Source organism: Lynx rufus, unplaced genomic scaffold (assembly GCF_022079265.1).
Source record: "Lynx rufus isolate CCGP_SWC_20201006 ecotype Redwood Valley unplaced genomic scaffold, mLynRuf1.p SCAF_1, whole genome shotgun sequence".
NCBI lineage: Eukaryota > Metazoa > Chordata > Mammalia > Carnivora > Felidae > Lynx > Lynx rufus.
In genome coordinates, this window is record NW_025814823.1 from 128,643,507 (window position 1) to 128,665,462 (window position 21,956).

Below are 21,956 nucleotides of genomic sequence, written 5' to 3' on the forward strand. Positions count from 1 at the left end.
TCCATATGTGTAGCTACCTCATTGTATCTAACTTATAGGGATATTGTGAGGTTCTTATTGCATGATACATATAAGGAGTTTGGTAAGCACCACTGTCCCTTGACAGCCTCACTCTGCTCTCATAATGCATCACTGTATCCATTCTTGCTGGCGTTCCCAACCTTCTCCCTTGTCCTGCTGCATCTTTCTTGCAATCCCTATCTTGGTCAATACAAGTCTTCTCCATGCCTACATGATTATGGGCTAACACAATTATGCAAATTGGGACCACTACAAGTGTATGGTCTCCAGCAGGGCTCTCCTGGAGGCTAGGAAGTATTTGAAATCTGTATCTATCCCTAAGCACATCCCTTCCCACAGTTTATGCATTTTCACTCTTCACGTCATCCTAGAATAAAGAAACATGTTTATTTTGCTTCCTTAAAAGAAAAAAAAGGGGCTCCTGGGTGAAGTCAGCTGAGCATCTGAGTTCAGCTGAGGTCATGATCTCATGGTTCATGAGTTTGAGCCCATCGTCAGGCTTGCTTCAGATCCTCTGTCCCCCTCTCTCTCTTCCCCTGCCCAACTTGCTCTCTCTCTTAAAAATAAACATTTTTTGAAAATTAAAAAAAAAAGAATTTTACCTCAATCCCTTTATCTCATCCCCTCCCCAATCATCACATACCTTACTGAAGTAGAGAGAAATGTGACCTCTGTGCTCTTTTGAGCTAGGGACTCACTTTGCTTTCCTCCCCATTTAAGCCTGCTGAGTTAATATTCTCTGTGCTTATGGTCTTATTTTTATCAATTACTACAAAGGGCTTTTAAATACATTGTTTCATTTAAGCCACACAATAATCCAGCAAGGAGAACTTGTACTATCGTTTTACAGTTGAAGAAACAGAAGCTGAGAGAGGTTAACTGGCTTCTCCAAGGTCACTTGGCATCTAACATCCATGCCCCATGGCTTCAGTTTCAGACCACTTTCCACACCACCACACAGCTTCCTTGGACCCTGCTACCCATCCCATCCATGGTCAGCCTAGATGAAACTCTCCCTTCAGAAGCTCTCTCACATCTGCCTTTCTTTCTGGTCACACATGCTGGCTATCCTCCCCTCACCCTTAATCAACCAATTTATCTCTCTCTCCTTAGCATCTAAAGCTGCCACTCCACCCCGCCCCACCAGATGACTCTTAAGGTACCACTCTGATTAAACCTCACCTCCCTCAAAAAATGCTGAATGCTCTCATTTTCCTGGAGAATCAAGCCCAGATGTCACAGCCACGTGGGCCCCAAGCTCTGACCTCGTTTCCCTTTCTGGACTCATCTCTCTGTTTCACCTGCAAAAAATCCTCCTCTGCTTTGGTCTTTTAGCCATTCCCTACACTTTCCTTACCCGGGGCCATGCTTTGTTCTTGCTGTTTTTCTTTGTTTGTGTCAGGTTGATTTGTTACTTCTTTTTACTTATAATACCTTGCCCACTAATCCACCACCCATTTTGCAATCTGTACACCTTAAACACACAACTCAAGTTCTAATTCCTTCATGTAGCCTCCCCTGCTTTCTAAGTGAGCAACTTTCATTCATATGGCACCTAGCTGCCTGGTTACATATTTTCCTCCATCAGTCTATAAGTTTCAGGAGGCTCCAACTATGTCAGAGGCATCTTTGTATCACTCTCATATCTAGCAGAGGCTCTGAATATAGCAAGTGGGCAACCAATGTGTAAAATGCTTTGGTTAAATGAATATTCAGGAATAAAACCATCTTCCCATGCAAACATATGCGTTTAAATTCCAAAATAAAAGACACACACACATGCACAAACTTTGACAATATCCACAGAATTTTCCATAGTCTTTAACAATTTAACAGAAATGATAACTGAGAAAATTTAAACTCATAATTTTATAATTTAAGTACAATGTAGTCCACTTAATTAAGAATTCAACTCCATTTAGGCTGTAAATAGATATTTAAAATTATGTATTTGTATTGATTTATAATACAGACATAGGTTTTCAAGGATTCATAGAGCTTCATGTCATAAGCCAGATTTTGTAACTGGCCTCTTTATTTGTTAGGTAAGTAAACCCAAAGGCAATGAAGTCTTGAAAAGTGGATGAAACCCCAAAAGAAACTCTATGTGACCTACAGAGCGCTTTAATAAAACATTGTCCATGCAAATCCTATATCCAGTGATACTCATTTTGACCTACTGATGTTTCCATGGAGGATACTTCTGCTAGCTGTGATTTCTCTTCATGTGACATCCCAGCTCTCCACTTCTATTCTCATAATTTAGAACCCAGTTCCATCACATGTTGCTGTTAGTTCTCTGGCAAGTCAAACATTTTAAAGACTATAGGCAGGATAGGAGAGGTTGTACAATGCAGGATGGAAAGTATTATGAAAACCAAACCCTCCTGTTTCATCTTGTATTTGTGCTTCCTTTTGGTCTTTTCCCTACTTGGGTCCTTGGGAATTGTGTGCATGTGTAACAGTACCTACTACATGGTCTCTTTTTAGCACAGGTTGGATATGAAGAGTCCAAACAGGAAAACACTGAAGGAATCCTGAGGCCCTCAGAGAAATAAATTATAGCTGCTCCTTTAGCTCTGCTTTCTGTCCTTTGTTCTTTATTGAAGAAAAATAAGTTATTTCCCCCATTTATCAGCTCTCATCTTCTCAAATTATAAGCAAGTGAAATCAGTAAAGGTCATTTAAAGGCAAGTGTAAACCTGGCAAGTTTAAGAGAAGAGGCCATGGTATAGATTAGTGGCCTGGGGGGACAAACTGAACTACAGGAGCTTACAGTGAGGAAAAATTCAGGTTTGCTGTACAATGCTAGCACTGTGTTACACAACTGAGGCCCATCCCATAAGTACTAATTGTTTAAAGTCATACAGGCATAGGCAGTCCTTCAAATTCAACTATAAATATAACAAAAAAGAAAAAAATAGGGAGAAATTCAGAAATGTGCAAATATCATTGTTTCTGGGGCAAAACTCTATCGACCAGTAGTTTGGGTTTGCCACCAAGAAAAAGTAAGAACAAGAGAATTTTAGGAAGTAATATCCGTGAAGAAACAAACGTAGGCAAAATGAATTTCAGGTCTTCATTATAGAGTTTATAGGTTTGAAAAAAAAGAAACCCAGGCTATTGAAGAATTCATAGTTCTGGGAAACATTTTCCCATGCACTGTATCTATAACAACTATTAAACAAGTTCTCTTTCTCTCTTTATTAAGAAAGCCTCCAGAACCAAAAATTCCCTGGAGAACTTCTGTGCCACCATTTGCCTCGGGCTTCTTTACTCATGACTGCAACCCATCTCTGGAAACTGGGAATAACAGGTGGTCTAAAATCACTTATGAGTAAGGGTACCTGCAGTGTGCCAATGATGTGAACGTTCACACATCTAACCAATACACATTTAACCAAGATGATCCTTTAAACCAGGACAACATGAGAAAGTGACATTACAATACAAGAGAAAACCGATTTTTCCCATTGAACTACAGAATACTTTTCCAGAAGTATTTCACCTCTTTCCAGAAATATATAAAGTTAACTGCAAAACAGTAATAGCACAGTGTTCATCAAGCCACAGAACAAATCACCTTGTTTTCAAAATATTAACGTAAACTTAGTGTCAAGTGCATCAATGTACTAACCAAAATTACTGTTGCTTTTGAACAGTTGATACAACAAAAGTGCTGTGGGAAGTCCTATCAGCAAAACTGGTGGCAGCTTCAAAAGAGATCCATTAAAAATTGTTAGTGGTATGAAATAACGACTTATCAAAAATTCACTTCATGTTCACCAGTGTTAGCTCTTTAGAATGGGAGTTTAACTCCAGGGTATATATACTCTTCTGAATATAATCAACAAGCAACAAAGCCAGCGCCCACAGTTAGAGGTTTTCAGACCTGGCAGAAGGAATCTATTGTATGGCATAGATCTCTGTCCATGCTCAAAATATCTAACGATATTTCTCATCTATACCGGACTTCTTTGAAAAGTACTATACTGTTTCATATCCTCCTTTCACTATAACAAAATGTATTAAATAAAACCTTTAGATTAGATTTAAAAGCTGCTGAAAAACCGCCTGCTTTAGGCTCTAATTATCAGAGGTCTGTTATCTGGGAGCTTTGGGCTCTCAAATATCAGAAACCCCAATAACTTATCATAAAAATACAAGCTCTTGGTTTTGAAAAATATACAAAATGCACTTCACATGGAAATAGCTCTTGATTGTCAAGGGAAGTAAGATACCAGTCTCATTCATAGATTCGTGTTGTGTTTGCATTTCAGTGGTCTTTGTTTTTGCAGACTCCATTTTTCACAGTTTTGGGCAGCCTCTGACCTTTGGTGTAAGCACGGTACCAAAAATGGAGAAAGAGCAGCAGAAAGATGCACCCATAACTCATAATGATGTACAGAAAGACTGGAAACTGGTACTTGCAATCCTCCATGAAAAAGAACTGGCCTATGTGGATAGTGACAATAATGAACTGGGCCTAAGAGATGAAAGAATGAAAAATATTATTCAGATATGAAGTCACAATGGAGCAATTATCTAATGCATTCTTTGGCTGCTTACTTTTAAACACTCTCCAACCACATCTAGTGTACTGCTGGGTAGGGAATTTTATCTTTAAATCTATCTGCCCTCCATGGATGTGAGAGTGGGTAGGACAGTGTCAGAATCCAGACTGGAATTGGGAACCACTATGCAGTCCTGCCAAACTCTATAACTCGAGCGGGGCCCCATGTAAATGCCCTGGAGCTGTGAGGTGCAAGAGGCCTTTTGTACCCAGAGGAAGGACCATCAGAGCAGGTTTTCTTGGCACGTCTCTGACTTGAGTCCTCGACTGAGGAAATGCACAAGGAACCACTATCTTATGGTCTTACTATTTCTAAAATAATTTCAATTCAAATATTCTGTCTTGCTGTTAGACAAGGTATTTCAATTTTGGGGAACTACAAACATTCTAATTACAGCCCCAGCAATTTTGTAGGAGCCAAAGCATCTCTGAGTCCTTATATCCGCCACCTGTCATCCACAGTCATAGATAAAAATATATCCTGCCAATGGCAGGAGAAAATCTGTAAGGAGTGAAACATTACTGATCACCGTTCTAGTGACGCCCAAGGGCTCTTTGTCCCAGAACATTATACACAGTCTAAAGAGGAACACTTCCAGGCTAATGTTCAGATTTTTTGGATAGCTTTCTTCTCCTGATTAAAAGGCAACATGAGTTCTGAGGGAATTTTAGAAAAGTAAACGTTTATCCATACAAATAAATTAACAATTACCTATAAACTATCCAGTTGTAACCATCGTTAAGATTTTCACACAGTTTCTTTTATTATCATCATCAACTTTCCTTGCCTTATCTGAATGAACTTTTATGACATTCCTGTGCAGTAGCTATCCCTCTCATTTTTCAGACAAGAAGATGAAACCTTAGGAAGCTTAAGTGACACCCTCAACATTCGATGTAGGTGTGTTTGTGTATAACCAACATGTTTGAAATAGTAATAAACAAATGTCTATTCTTTTTTCTATATGAATAGTTTGCCCCATTATTAAACATTTTTTACAACATTTAAGAGTAATGTTAAGTGCAAAAAGCCCAATATAAAGTTGTATATGCAGTATAATGCAAATCACACAAGTGTACATATATAAGTATAGAAAAGACAAGCTATTTAGATGTTTTAATTTCTCTGCAATGAGCATATATTACTTTACAGTCAGAAAAAAATTCTTAAAAAGAAAACAATTGTGAATAATTTTCTTGATTTCATAATATCCCAAAGTAAGAATTAAAATAATTTATTTCACTATTTCCTTATACTTGGTTATTTAGAGTGTTGTCAACTTTGTCAGTATATTTATTATACCATCACTCTACATCTTTAATGCTCTCAAAGTTACATTCCCTCCCTCAAAGTCATTTAGATCTAGAATATGGAATTTCTAACTTCTAATTTAATATTATGCCTACTGTGGTTCAAATAACTTTGAGATTATCTTGATCATAACTATATTTATTTAATTTAAAAGCAGAAATAGTATAAAGATGGCATAAAGATACACATTATGGTTCAACTGAGCTTCTCGGCTACCAAATACACTTCATTTTCAACACAGTTCTTGACGAAAGTTTAAACTACAGGAAAAGGATAAGGACGGGATGGAATATAGGAGCCAGACACACTATATCCCTATTGTTTTGTAACTTTTGTTCTTTATTTAGTTACTATCCTGGTTCATAGGGAAGAGGAATGACTGCAATTTAGTTTTGTATCTGATTTTAAAGAAAATTAATTACTCACAAGCTGTAATGATGTCAAATATTTTTTCCACCACAAATACTTCTGGAAGGCTGGTCCCAATGCAGATAGCCCATAGTATGAATACATAACTACATGTACAGCTGTATTTAGAAAGGCATGGAAAGTTCCCAAACCACCTGGAAAATAAAAATATTATAAAATGGGGGTACTGTTCCTTAAAATGAGACTCATTTTGTCTAAATTGAGATTTTTAGAATATTTCTTTAATTTTAGTAGAAAGAAATGCATCCAAAACATAAATCTTGTTAAACAGCTACTAAATTAGAGGGAACTGGATAATACATTCATTCAGTAAAATACAAAATGCAAAACTTTAAAAATAAATTAGCATGTCTATTGTTATATCTTAACCTTAAGATGGTCTTATAATTTGGATATACTTTAACAAATTAAGTTGTGTTACTTTTTTAACGTGGCATATGCTAAATAATAGTAATCAAATTCATTTTTTTTAGTGAGGGTTGACATATGTACACAAATACATTAATCTTAAGTGTATAATTTGATGATTTTTTTACATAGGTATACACCCCACATAACCATCACCAAAGTCTAGATAGACTATTTCCAACATCACATACATTCCTATGTCCCCCTTCCAAGAATATACCCCTCCCAAAGTAACCTTTATGCTAAAACTATAGTTCTGCCTTTTATTAAACTTCATATAAATAGAATTATACAACAGATTTTGAGACTACCTTCTTTTTTTTAATGTTTATTTATTTTTGAGAGAGACAGAGACAGAATGCGAGTGGGTTAGGGGCAGAGAGAGAGGGAGACATGGAATCCTAAGCAGACTCCAGGTTCCGAGCTGTCAGCACAGAGCCCGACACGGGGCTCGAACTCACAAGCCGTGAGATCATGACCTGAGCCGAAGTCGGACGTTTAACCGACCGAGCCACCCAGGTGCCCCAAGCCTACTTTCTTTCAATCAACATAATGTTTTTAAGAATTTATCCATGTTGCTATGTATATTAGTAGTTTGCTTTCTTACTTCTGTGCAGTATTATAGTATTACACTGTATGAATTCATCACAATCCATTCTCCTGTGCTACAAAACTTTGGCAGTAAAACCACTGGCTTTCATCAGTAGGCTAAGCTAGGTTTGCCTTAGTTATTTAAAAATAATTGTTTTTCCAAAATAAACATTTATTAATTGTTAAGTCATCTTTGATTACCGCTTCCATTTGATTATTATCAATTGTGCCTTCTTATCTTGGTTTTCTTCTTCTAACCACTATATCTCCTACTGGTCCTATTCAAGTTAGAGTTGAAGCAAAAAATCCTTGGAGAACAGAAGCAAAGATCATTTCAATTGTCTTTAGCTGGACCTGTAGTAGTGGAAGGGGTAACAAGGTGATGAGCTGATAGTAGGGGCAAAAAATGAAAAAAACACTCTTCCCTGGCATCTTTCCTAAGACGGACCATCTAGAAGAAGCTGCATTCTTTATGTATAGCCTGATTCAGCTTAGTGATGCTGATCTGAGATTTAAATTTTTTCTCGAAAATATTCCACTTTCTTTATTCCATTACTTTTTTTTTTTTTTTAGTTTCTTTTCGAGAGAAACAGAGACAGCATGAATGGGGGAGGGGCGGAAAAAAAGAGAGAGAGAGAGAGAGAGAGAGAGAGAGAGAGAGAGAGAGAGAGAGAGAGAATCCCAAGCAGGTTCTGCACTGATAGTGCAGAGCCTCACGTGGGGCTTGAACCAACAAACTGTGAGATGATGACCTGAGCCAAAACCAAGAGTCAGACACTTAATCAAGTGAGCCATTTATGTGCCCCTATTCCAGTATTCTTTAATTCCAGAAATAAAACGAAACCTCACAAATGTGGAACAATTACACTAGAAAAAGGACCAAATTCATAAGCATTATGTATTCCAGAAGTTTTAAAGCAAAACAAAAATTGTTGCATAGTAGAAACTAATGACTTAATAATCACTCATAATCACAGAAATTTTAGATACTTCTGGATACTACCACTGCTAAAGTATTCCTTTAACCTTTTTTAAATAAAATAAATATTTTTGAGTAATTTAAATACTTCCCCCATGCCTCATTTCTGCTCTACTATGCTTCATAAACTTTCCCTTACTAGAGTAAATAAAATTTCAGCCAATTCTTTAATTATCATAAATTTCAAGTCAGAAGAAACTGAATTAATGCAGCTTATCAACAACCTCCCACCTTTTATTATTTACATTTAGGTTAGTCTTTTTTCCCAAAACAAACTTGAATAAATAAATTATAGTGGTGTGAAAACACCTTTTCTGAGGTGATTTAAAAATATAATAGTTGTCTATTTCTGATAGGTTAGGAGTCAAGCTGCTTAACAGGCATATGCCAAATACTTCTCAATTCCATTTGTGTCTCCTGATTATACAAACACACAGGAAACCTATTTCACCTTTGATTAACAATCTACATCAGAGCCTTTCTCATTAAGACACCTCTCCCATTTTTTGTTAGAAGACTATTTTCCATTCAGAATCTTTCACCATTTAAATGTCCTAAAATGAGGATCCCATGGACAGGAATTTAATAAAGCACTAACGTAATTAACAGTGTTTAGTAAGGGTTACTCATCAAAATCAGCCATCAAAATTAACTTATTTTCTTGGAAGGCTTTCCTAATAAAGTATTTTCTAAGCTTGCTTTCTTCTTTACAACAATAGTTTTGAAAAGCTAACATCTCAGAATGAATTACAGTTAGTGCCATCACATTTTATTCCTTTGGATTAGAAAAATAAAGGAATCACCTGGGTAATTATCACAGCTCTCCATATCTCTGGAAGGGAATATGTGCATAATGAATATAAAAACCTGCCAGAGAAACGTTTTATCATATTCCAAAGAAAAATTGGATTGCTGTTATGCCAGAGAAGTGTACAACAGGCAAACAGGAAATTAAATACTAGATAGAGATCAGCTGTGCTCAAGTTTTTGAAAGAACAGTTTAAACTGAACAGTTTCATTCTAGGAATGAAAGTCAATGCCAAACCACATTTCTGGAAGTATCTCAGCTCTTATCACTGTACTTGTCACTAAGTAGATATAGGTGTACAAGTGTTTACTAAATTCCACATGCAAGACTGAATGGAAATGCCAACTTAGGGAACGCATAAAAGAGAAGAAAGTATTTGCATTTTGTAAAGCAGAAGGGGGATTAAGGTGTGGACAACGAACCCACTACAAAGTGTTCAATGTCCATAAATAGGGTAACATTGAAAAACAGGAATTTCTTTTTTAAAATTTCATTATCAAAAGCAATACTTGTTTAGAAATGGAAGCCTATCAATGGACTCAAAGATACACTTTTTAAAAAATCTGTGATTTGTTATTTATTTATTTATTTATTTATTTATTTATTTATTTATTTTAACATTGATTCATTTTTTTGAGAGACAGAGAGAGAGCACAAGCAGGGGAGGGGCAGAGAGAGGGGGAGACACAGAATCCGAAGCAGGCTCTAGGCTCTGAGCTGTCAGCACAGAGCCCGATGCAGGGCTTGAACTCATGAAATGTGAGATCATGACTTGAGCCGAAGTCGGACGCTTAACGGACTTAGCCACCCAGGCTCCCCTTCAAAGATACACTTTAGAAAAGGGCTCACCCAAAAAACTGCTAGAACTAATACACGAATTCAGCAAAGTAGCAGGATATAAAACCAATGTACAGAAATCTATGACATTTCTATACACAAATAATGTAGCAGAAGGAGAAATCAAGGAATCGATCTCAATTACAATAGCACCAAAACCATAAAATAACTAGAAATAAACTTAACTAAAGAGGGAAAAGATCTATACGTTGAAAACCAGAGAAAGCTTATGAAAGAAATTGTAGAAGACACAAAGAACTGTAAAAACATTCCACGCTCATGGATTGGAAGAACAAATATTGTTAAAATGTCGATACTACTCAAAGCAATCTACGTAGTCAATGCCATCCCTATCAAAAAAACCCCAACATTATTCACAGAGCTAGAACAAACAATTCCAAAATTTGGATGGAACAAGAAAAGGTCCCAAATAGCCAAAGTAATACTAAAAAAAAGAAAACTAAAGCTGGAGGCATCATAATTCTGGACTTCAAGCTATATTACAAAGCTGTAATCATCAAGACGGTATGTAATGGCACAAAAACAGAAACACAGATCAAAGGAACAGAACAGAGAAGCCAGAAATGGACCTACAAATGTATGGCTGACTAATCTTTGACAATGCAGGTAAGAATATCCAATGGAAAAAAGACAGTCTCTTCAGCAAATGGTAGTGGGAAAACTGGACGGCGACATGCAGAATGAATCTGAAACCCTTTTCTTACACCATATACAAAAATACTCAAAATGGATAAAAGACCTAAATGTAAGACACAAAACCATCAAAATCCCAGAGGAGAAAACAACCTCTTTGACCTTGGCTGCAGCAACTTCTTACTAGACATGTCTCCAGAGGCAAGGGAAACAAAAGCAAAAATGAACTATTGGGACCTCATCAAGATAAAAAGCTTCTGTACAGCGAAGGAAACAATCAACAAAAGTAAAAGGCAACAGACAGAATGGGAGAAGATATTTGCAAATGACATATCAGATAAAGGGTTAGTATCCAAAATCTATAAAGAATTTATCAAACTCAAATAATCCAGTGAAGAAATGTGCAAAAGACCCAAACACACTTTTTGAAAGAAGATATCCAGATGGCTAACAGACATGCGCAAAGATGTTCCACATCACTCATCATCAGGGAAATACAAATCAAAACCACAATGAGATACCACCTGACACCTGTCAGCATGGCTAAAATTAACAACTCAGGAAACAACAGATGTTGGCAAGGATGTGGAGAAAGGGGAACACTTCCACTGCTGGTGGGAATGCAAACTGGTACAGCCACTCTGAAAAACAGTATGGAGGTTGCTCAAAAAATTAAAAATAAAACTACCCTATAACCCAGCAATTGTACTACTAGAGGTATTTATCCAAAGGATAAAAAAATGCTAATTCGAAGGGGCACATGCACCCCAATGTTTATAGCAGCACTATCACAACAGCCCAATTATGGAAAGAGCCCAAATATCCACCAACCAATGAATGGGTAAAGATGTGGTGTGTGTATGTGTGTGTGTGTGTGTGTGTGTGTGTGTGTATATATATATATATATATATATATATATATATATACATATATATATACCAAAATATTACTTGGCAATCAAAAAGAATGCAATCTTGCCACTTTTAACAACATAGATGGAACTAGAATGTATTATCCTAAAGTGAAATAAGTTAGAGAGAGATAAATATCATATGATTTCACTCATATGTGGAATTTAAGAAACAAAACAGATGAACATAAGAGAAGGGAAGGAAAAATAAGATAAAAAGAGAGAGGGAGGCAAACCATAAGAGACTCTTAAATACAGAGAACAAACTGAGGATTGCTGGACGGGTGCTGAGTGGGGAGATAGGATAAATGGGTGATGGACATTAAGGAGGACACTTGTTGGGATGAGCCTGGGTGTTCTATGTAGGTGATGAATCACTCAATTCTACTCCTGAAATCAGTATTACACTATATGTTAACTAACTTGGATTTAAATACATTTTTTTAAAAATTCAAAAAAAATCACTCTAGATAATCTAGGAAAAAAACTGCTCAACTCTGTTCTTCAAATAAAGCCCATTTCCTCCATTATAGAACCAATAGATATTCAATTTAGAAAAAACAGAGAAGGATAAAGGTGGAGAGGGAAACCACTTTTTGTGCACTATTTCTAAATCACTGTATTTTGAGGTACTTCCTCCCAATCTTTTTTAAATTTATATTTATTTTTCAGTGTTGTGATGTAACATTCTAGTCTCAGAGAAGAAATCTGCATAAATAAATTATAAGGGTGTGAAAGAACTTTTGCTAGCATACTTTAAAATAAAATAAATACCTATTTCTGATAATTTTGGAGTCAAACTGCTGAAAAGAGAAGATGAGCTAAATGTCCCTTGATATCATTTGAATTTCGCAATTATATATACACAAGAATTCATAACCATTTTATTAATGGATGGTATTTTTTAATTTTTGGCCAACACAAATGAAATGTCAATGAAAATCCTATTCAAAGAACTGATATGCATGTGAGAGAAAACAAAAACATATGAAGTTAAGTATAATAATGGAGACTAAGTAAGATAGCTATCCTTGATTTATGAAATGGACACAGAAGAGACTATCTTATTATAATGAGTTACATTTTTACATACATTATAAGGAAAAACAGTGACTTTCACTTTTTAAAAATCTGTGACACATAAATGCCAGTTTGGGGCAAGGAAATACTTCACATATTGGAAAATCTGATGCCCAAAGGCCATAGTAGAGACAGCCTTCTGGCTTCTCTAGGTTCTGGTATCTCTTTCATGCCACTAGCTTATTCATACCCTCTCCTGTTACAAGATATGCAGATTTTTCCCTATGCCTACAGACTCTAAAACTCAAAGAAGAGTTCCTCAATTGTGGTTTCTCTTTTTAGTCATACAAAGTCAGAATGCATAATAGAGGTGAGCTATTTGCAGAAATTTTAAAGTATTATCTAACTCGAAGACTTCTTAAATTTCATAAACTCACGTAAATAAATCTCCCAACCAATTTTTGCTAATACGTGTATATCCTTGGGTGTATCATTTATCTAATACTTTATGAGAGGGTAAAATTACTTAATCTGTTTTTTCCGATTCTAGATGTTCAGAAGCATAAAATGAAAACGAAACGAACAAGAATCTGTTTGCCAAGCTTTCGTTTTAAAGTACTTTTAACTTCAAGAAATATTAAAATAATATCCTTTAATATGGTGGGATGTTTAACAAAGTTTAGACAACCACAATTTGACACATCTTTACAGAATTGGTAGAGGATGAAATGTGAATGCAAAAAAGACTAGAACTTGAGATCAACATTCTAACTTCCTGGAAACAATTAGGAGTATTTATCTATATATCTATGAAATTAAAGCATGTACCATTTTTTTTGTTTTAATTTAGTTAATGACATTTAAAAGAACTATCTGGGGAAAGAGTAAAGTCCAAACAAAACAACTAAAGGATATGAGTAGAAAACTATAGCTAAAAGTCATGTGTATCTAAAGAGGGGAGGGTGGAGGAGGGATCTAGGTTAAAAGTTTATGTTTCAGGTAATAATGAAAGTCAGAAGTTTGACCAAATTAATTCTTTGATGTTTTGAGTTTCTTCTAAATCACATTTCAGGACAGAATTTGTGTTTACAATATACAAAAATGTAATCGCTCATTACACATGATCCCGAATCTCCCTTGGCTACCTGCAGCAAATTTGACTCCAAACCACCAGGTCCATGGCATGATGGTATGATGGAAGACATGCAGGAAAGTCACTTGGCTATTTTTCTTACGCAGAACAAAAAAGATCTGAAATAATTTTAAAAAAATCAAGTTCATATAAAATCATGCAATGATATATCTACTGTTACAAAAATATTGGCAAAGTACAAACTATTTCCCATCATCACTTGCACTGAAAGGGCTGCCTTAGAGAATGCTCACAGAAGCAGCTGATTCTCCAAGGGGTAGCTCAAAAGCTCATTAGTATGAAGGAACTTTGGTATGATGCCTAGTCATGGGAGAATCAATAAAAAGGTGTTAAAGAAATTGAATGCAGATTTTAAAATCAAAAATGGAAAGTGAAGAACATGGCCAAAGAATATTGAAAGAATTATTATTGGCAGGAAAACATCCACGTGGATTTTGAAGTACATGGGAAAGCAGAGTCTCAATTCTTAAGACACATCCTACTAATTTAGATAAGGGATTAAGCAAACTGAAAGAGGACTTGCAACAAATCAAAAGTTAGCATATTATTAGTAGATAAAGATGAAAAGGGAAAAACTTGAGGGGTTTTATAGAAACAGGATGGAGAAAATAAAAAGTAGCCTAGGAAAAATGAGAAGAGCAGCAAAGGCACCATCCAGATTGAATGCACCCGCGGTTTGCAGAAACTCTACAAACAAAGAGGAGAAAAGGCAGGCAAAAGCAGGGGGAAATTTAAATTCGAGAGCAGAATTAAATGTTCAAAAAATACTGAAAATTCAGAATACCAGTATTGAGTCAGACTTCTAAATACAGACTAAACAGAGCAGCACAAAAAAAGTATCCATAGTAGTATTTGAAAAATGTGGTTCAGGGAAGAACACAGAGGCACCAACAATTTTTTTGTGGAACGTGGAACTGAGAACATGCAAAGCAGAAAAAATGAGGCCGAGAAGCATTTGCTTATTATGCACATGGAAGACGGCAGCATGGTGCAACGGAAAAGCCCCAAACCAGCTATCTGGGACCCTGACCCCAGACAGTAGCAGCATTCCTCTGGGGAAATTACTTACCTTCCTGGCTTCAATTTACTTTCAGATTGAGGGCTCTGAACCAGATTAGTGGTTCTCAACCCTGGCTGTATATGCCAATGTCCAAGAAGCTTTTCAAAAACACCATGCCTGGTTTCTAACTATAGACCATCTGGCACCAAATCTCTGGAGGTGGGACCCAGGTTTTTGTTGTTGTTGTTGTTGTTGTTGTTGTTGTTGTTTTCTAATGCAGTTAATCCTCTTGCCTCAGCCTCATGAAGGCTGAGAACCACTGAACTACAGTAGAGGTCTCAAAGTGTGGACCCTAGGCCAACAGCAATAACATCACCTGAGTACTTAAAAGAAATGCAATTCTTGAGGCCAACATAGGACCTAGCAAATCAGAAATTCTAGGGGTGGGGTGCAGGCATCTGTGTTTTTAACAAGCCCTCTAGGTAATTCTAATGCATGCCCAAGTTTGAGAACTACTGTATGCTATGCTCACTAAAGTCCTTTCCAATTCCAACATTATGTGATTGTTCAGGTGAGAAGGTGAAGCATGTTGAGATTTGCTACAAGAAACATATTTGTATGTACTCTGAAGACAGAACACACTTGTCTATCTTAGACAGACAGAACTGGTTCCAGATAACTAAGACCCACATATCCCAAAGATATGATAAATATCAGCTTTCCTAAGCTACTCTGAAAACAGAAGTACACAGCATTCTCCTCTTATCATGTACCCTACTCCATGGCACTTGCTTATCCCAGAGCCCAGTCATCCAAATTCAGACCTGATCTTCAAAGGATCTTATGTGGGAAGAGAGAACACCTAGTAAGCATGAACTTCAGAACGGCAGCTGGAGATAGTTTTGATATTACCAAAATTACTGATACCCCAGGGATGATATCCTAATTTATGTTTAAGAATTATGAAGCATTTATCCTCTTAAAGGAATATGGATGACAGAGTGCTTTGCTTTACACTGGCAGAACCCAAGGTAAAATGCTTTCTGCTCTTTGATTCCTGAGCTTGCTTCCCAAAACACCTGTCATCCATCTCCATAAAGATACACAGTTTTGCAATGTATATGACAGTTACGTGCTTATCCTAATCAGGCAGTAGATACATAAAAAAACCTTTTGGAGTTTGCAAAAGACCAGAAAAAAAAAAAAGCTTATCCTATCTATTCTCTAAAATTACTGATAATAAAAGGTAAGAGATAATAGGAGTTCTGCCTGAAGTACAGAGATAACCAAAGTTATCAGACAACAATTGAACTCTAGCAGTTTATTGCTTCCACTGAGACATCAAACATTTACCAAATGTGGTGACCACATACTCACAGTATCTAATAGCTCAATAAATTTGGAGAAGTAATAAAGCCAACAGGTGCGTACCATCTGCAGAAACACACAAAGATACAAATTTATCTTATTTTTATACAGAGGAAAATTTTATTTTTTTAATTTGGCAAAATACACATAACCAAATTTACCATCTTAACCATTTTTAAGTGTTTAGGTTGGTGGCAGTTAGTACATTCACTTTGTTGCTCAACCAGTACCACCATCCATCCAGAGAATTCTTTTCATCTTGCAAAACTGAGACTCTGGACCTGTTAAGTAAGATCTCCCCTCCCACCCATGGGTCCAGAAAACTATCATTTTACTTTCTGTCTCTGAATTGGACTACTCTAGGCACCACATGTAATAGAATCATACGGTATTTATCCTTTCGTGCCTTGATTATTTCACTTAGCATAATGCCCTCAAGGCTCATCCATGTTATAGCATGTGTCAGAATTTCCATCTTTGCTAAGGCTGAATAATATCCCATTGTATGTATATGCCATGTTTTCTTTGTCCATTCATCTGTCCGTGGACATGTTAATAATGCTGCTATGAACAGGGGAGTACAGATACCTGAGTCCCTGTGTTCAATTCTTTTAGGTATACACCCAGAAATGGAATTGCCAGATCATATGGGAATTATATTTTTACTTTTTTTGAGGAACCAGATATGAATTTGTTTTTAAGTCCAGGAAGTTAAAAAATAAAAGTACCAATTTTCATTAAACAGAAAACTACACACCTGATTTCATTTGATTCTTTCTGATAACTTTTAGTTTTCTCTCAATACATATAATCTGATAGATGAGTCATTTACTTCTTCTGAGTTCACATTAAGTGTTAAAAAATAGAATCTCAGAAGTTTTAACATTTGAGTTACAAGATATTCCAAAGAGAAACTTACCCTCAGTGCTAAAGGTGACTGTGAGTAGTCAACAATTTCACATCGAAATGAATAACCTGTACCCCAGCCAGACATCACAAACTGTAAGAGAGCACATGCATATTAAAGAAGGAAGCATTTGCTCAACAGCTATAATGAAGGTAGTTTTGATTGTGCCTCCTCACCACATTCTCAGCTGAGCCAGCATTCAGGTCAGTGGGAAAGCCAGGCTAGAACAGTTAGAACTAGCAACTCAATTGATAGTCAAAGCAACAAGAATTTTTAAAATTGTACAGTCATCTATTATTTCTATCAACTGTGTTCATATTCAAGTGTCCATTTCTTAGGATGATTATTCTGATATGGTGGAGAATAAAACATTGGGAGTGTTTTGCCTCAACAGCAAATACTGGTAGGTATATGTCAGTATATGTACATGTGTGTACATCTATATATGCCCATTAGTATATTTGTGTACTCTGAAGGGAATAAGTGGGTCTGAAAACAGTCCTTTCTGGTGATTTCCAGTCTTCTCAATTAGTCAATAAAATACATAGGCAAACCAAGATTCCTCACGGTACTCATAAGAGGGTTGCCATAACTGCATTTTCCTGTCCTTTACTAGTGGGTATAATGTGAAGGGGTAGTCTGTGGGTCTTAAAATCAAGATTGATGAAACACAAGACTCAGAGATCAGTTCATCTTTGGATTCACATAACAAGTAAGAGAGGAAAATGTTATCAGTAAGAGTGCAATTTGGCATGCCTTAATTCCAGCACACCCACTAAGGAATCATAGACTAGTGGTGGGAAGAAAAAGCCTATTGTTGTTATCTGAACCTCAATTCAAAGATTTATATGGACATTCTTTTAGTATGATGGTGGGAAGTTCTTTTAAAACACTATCTGATTCAAATATCAAAATATCAAAACTTTAATAAAATTTTAAAAAATGAAACAGTATCTGAAAATGAAAAGCTAAGGGCTCTAATTTTATTTTTTTTTCTAGTATGTTTTTTTTAATATATGAAATTTATTGTCAAATTGGTTTCCATACAACACCCAGTGCTCATCCAAGGGCTCTAATTTTAAATTAATGCACATATAAATGGTTGGCTTAACTTAGTATCCTCACAATATGATCAGCTCATCTCTGACATCCTATTCTCTCAAGTGCCAGCATCTTCTTCTTCAGTATAATAAATGCCTTCTTTTTCAGTATAATGGTTACATCATTTTCTGCCATTAATGCACATTTTAAATTTCTACTTTTAGTTACTATTAAAGCTAAAATGAAAACTTTATCATAAATTAATTTTTAAAGGCAAAAGTTTATGAGGCATTAGCAGAATGATATTTTAATGATGAGAAACAAAAAGAAACAAAGGAGCTAAAACAACTGTTTAGATTGTGGTGTTCAAAATCATACCATCCTTTTCTGATATCAACTCCGAGCTTAATTCATAAGATATTTAATCTCACTCTTAACTTGGTCAATTACAAAATCTTAAAAAAAGATTATCTTAAGATTCACAAAAGTATAAGACATATTTTAAGAGTGAGAAAAATAACTTACAAAAACAAGTCAATAAGTTTTTCCTCAAGGGAACAATAGAATGTGGTGGAAAAACAGCTAATTCTGTTGTACAAAATCCTGATCTGTCAGTGAGTGTCATATTCTCTTCCATTCAGACTATCTTCTAACTGATGCAAGTAAAACTGAAAGTCCACTTACTTAATGGGGATGCTGGCTCTCCACCATACCCTACCCCAAATAAACACTGAGCTGGACAAGAGAAACCCTGTGACATGGGCTCCTGGGTGGTCTTCACCAGTGTCTCTCTATTAATGTCTGACTGGTGCCAAGTAATTAGCACATTCAAAACCATCACTACACGATAAGACACGTGGGATCCTTTAGTCTGGTGTACTTCCCTTTCACCTTGTTCATATTTTCCCTAACATCCCTAGTGGAGGTGTTTCCTCTGTAGACCTAATGCAATTGTGCTACACCCAGTAAACCATGTGTTCGGTGTTCTGGAGATGACATCCTGACCAGCTGTCAAAAGTCTTTGTTTAAAGACAGAGTGAAGCCTAATGCCTTCCTGATATTAAGATTAAGAACATTTTAACAGTCTACAAAACTTCTGACATATATGTCTATATTTCAGGCAATTAAGAAGAACAAGTGATAATGTTCATTTGGCAGGTAATAAACCCCAAAATTGGCACATAAGTAACTCTAGTATGAGTGATTAATGGGAGATAGAAACTGCCAAATTCAGATATTTTCAAAACTTCTTTTACATTGCAATTGCTAAAACAGGAAACCAAATTTACTGGCTATAATTTAATTACTTCCTGAGAAATGTATTTGGGGATATCACATTGAATGGCACAATCAGACAAAGAGCATAAAGGGACCTGAGAGACAATCTGGTTTAATCCTGACTCTATAAAACAGGAGAACTAAGGCCCGGAGAGGTTAAGTAACTTGCTCAAAATGAGGCAGCTGGTTAGTAGCATAACTGGTACTAACTGGTCCCTGGTCTCCTGGCTACCAGGTCACTCTCTTATAGGCTCTACAGGTTATTTCCTATCTCTCATAACCTGGTTAGACCACCTCTATTACTCTTCCCCTTTCAGTTATTCATGATCCGGAAGGGACAGTAAGGTAGCTTGTAGTTAATTTTGGTAATAAAGTAGAAGAAATAGAAGGTAGCAAGGTAAGTCCAGACTGCAGGGAGGCCGGTAATGAGGCTCCAGCAGATTTAAGGTGACTCAATCAGGTGGATTCACAGCAGGAATCAGGTAGGAGGGATGCATGTGCAGAGGTCATGGTGTCAAGAGGGGCCAAAGGGGTCATGGTGGGCCCTAGAGAGTTCCAGTTCTGTGGAAGCACAGGCTATGCTGCAAAGAAGTAACTAAGGAGTAGAGGATGAGGGAGACCGCCAGTATTAGAAAAGAAGCAAGGAATCACAGAAAAGCAGGTAAGTGAGGCTGGGTGAAGGTTATTAATAGCAGAGTGGGTGAGAAAGAAACCATGAGTCTACTCTTGGGTCCTGGAAGATCCTCATCTCTCTTATTAACAAAGTAACAATTAAGGGACAGACTCCCTCAGGTACTGCTTTGTAGGAGTCTAAATTCCCTGTCCCTACAAGGCCCATCTAAATCAAACCTAAACAGTCTACCATCTTACAGCTCATCAGAGCTTCCTACCATGGTGATGGTAACTCATTACAGAGTCAGGATGAGCTCCTGATGTCAGACAGACCTGGATTCAAATATTGGTCCTCCACTAATACTACAGTAGCTATGCTACTTTGAGTAAGTTACTTAATTTCTCCATGTATGAGTTTCCTGAAAACTAACACGTATGGATTCATTCAATCATCTATTAAGACTAAGTATGTGCAAGTCCCCAAACTTAATGTTAATTTTTCTCACTACTTGTGAGGTAGAGTATATTGAGATCCTCTATACCCAGTCTATACATAACAATTTTTTTTGGCAAATACCTGCTCTAGTGAGCTAAATTTCTAAAATTCCTTAAATCTCAAAGAGTCATCACTATAATTATAACAAGACATATAATGACAGAAAAACAGGAAGACTCAGGCAAAATTCTCCCATTAGGAATACTGAAGACACTTGCCTCATAACACATATACATAGAAAACAGCACTATGGAAAAATTGTACGTTATCATCGCTTTCTTGAGTTCAAAGGGTTTTCGATTCTCCATGAGCTTTGGTCCTAGAGAAGTGACAAAATAGACATAGAATCCCAGGATGATGGTTTGTGGCAGAGGTGAGGACATGAGGAGCCAGTCTTCAACTCTTGGATCTAAAAACAAAATGTAAGTGCACATTCATTGAGCCAAGAAATAACTGACAGCAACCAGCATTTCTTAAACAAGCACCTAGATCCTAATGTTGACAGCAGACTATTTGGTCAATGATCACTACTGTCTTTGGAGGCCTAAGAGTAAGGGCTAGGAGTAGGGCTCCTACAGAAGAGTAAAAAGAGTAGGGCTGTTACCACCACAGGCCTCAAAGGGCAAAGGGAGGCAGGTAGTGGTTACCAGAACCCAGGAGTCAAATGGACAAGCCCTCCAGGAGAGGAGCTGTGACCTTCAGTGGAGGGAATGGGCCAGCATAAGGCAACTGTGGAAGTGACTGGGGAATTAACATCTCAATACCACTCTCCTCTCTCTCTCTTTCTAGTTTCCTGGGGTTCTCCATTGGTTGAAACCAACCAGAACCAGATGGTAGGAGAGTAAGCCTGTGGATATAGTCTACTGTGTTCCTCATGGTCCAGCACAGGATACAGAGTAGATCTGGGGAACAGAGGACATGCAGCAAAGTTCCACCATCCATCTATAACCACTAGCAACATTTTAGAGTTTCTCCACCCAGATATTCTTTTATATATAAAAATATGTTTGTGTTTGCTGTTTCTTGACTTTCTTCTTTCCCCAAGGAAACTGGGACATTTCCATATATTCCGTATCACAAAATCAGAGAACTGAAAGGGACCTTAGCATTATCTACTTAAAGTGTGGGTCTAGGTGTCCAAAATAGGCTAACTAACCTGACATTTGGCGGGGGAGGAAACTATACTGGCCTCATAACCATGTAAAGAGAAATTCACCTGGTCACTGCTCATTCTAGACCAGGAGAATTAGATCAGTTAAAAATTGCAACTTGAGGGGCACCTGGGTGTCTCAATCAGTTAGGCATCAGACTCCTGACTTTGGCTCAGGTCATAATCTCACAGTTTCTAAGATCGAGCCCCACACTGGGCTCTATGCTGACAGCATGGAGCCTGCCTGGGATTCTCTCTCTCCCTCTCTCTTTGCCCTTCTCCCACTCATGTGCTCTCTCTCTCAAAATAAATAAACATTTTTTTAAAACACTGCAACTGAAGATAAAATGTGCTTTGGAGATGAAAAGTTCAGCACAGGGAATATAGTTAATAATGCTGTAATGGTGA

The 21,956-nt window shown here is 36.8% G+C and overlaps 1 protein-coding gene across 3 annotated transcripts in view; it reads right to left on the bottom strand.

Moving 5' to 3' along the window:
• Positions 1-1,810: 1,810 nt before the first annotated feature.
• The window catches only part of ELOVL7 (ELOVL fatty acid elongase 7), a 74,132-nt gene continuing 53,986 nt past the window's right edge, over positions 1,811-21,956 (bottom strand). For all 3 annotated transcript variants that reach the window (XM_047086861.1, XM_047086862.1, XM_047086863.1), the window contains exons 3-8: positions 20,617-20,807; positions 16,984-17,064; positions 16,074-16,130; positions 13,689-13,794; positions 6,333-6,469; positions 1,811-4,507 (exon numbers count right to left, since the gene is read on the bottom strand). In XM_047086861.1, coding sequence (XP_046942817.1) covers positions 4,298-4,507; positions 6,333-6,469; positions 13,689-13,794; positions 16,074-16,130; positions 16,984-17,064; positions 20,617-20,807 — 782 coding nt within the window. In that variant the 3' untranslated portion in view covers positions 1,811-4,297. The remainder of the gene's footprint in view (positions 4,508-6,332; positions 6,470-13,688; positions 13,795-16,073; positions 16,131-16,983; positions 17,065-20,616; positions 20,808-21,956) is intronic.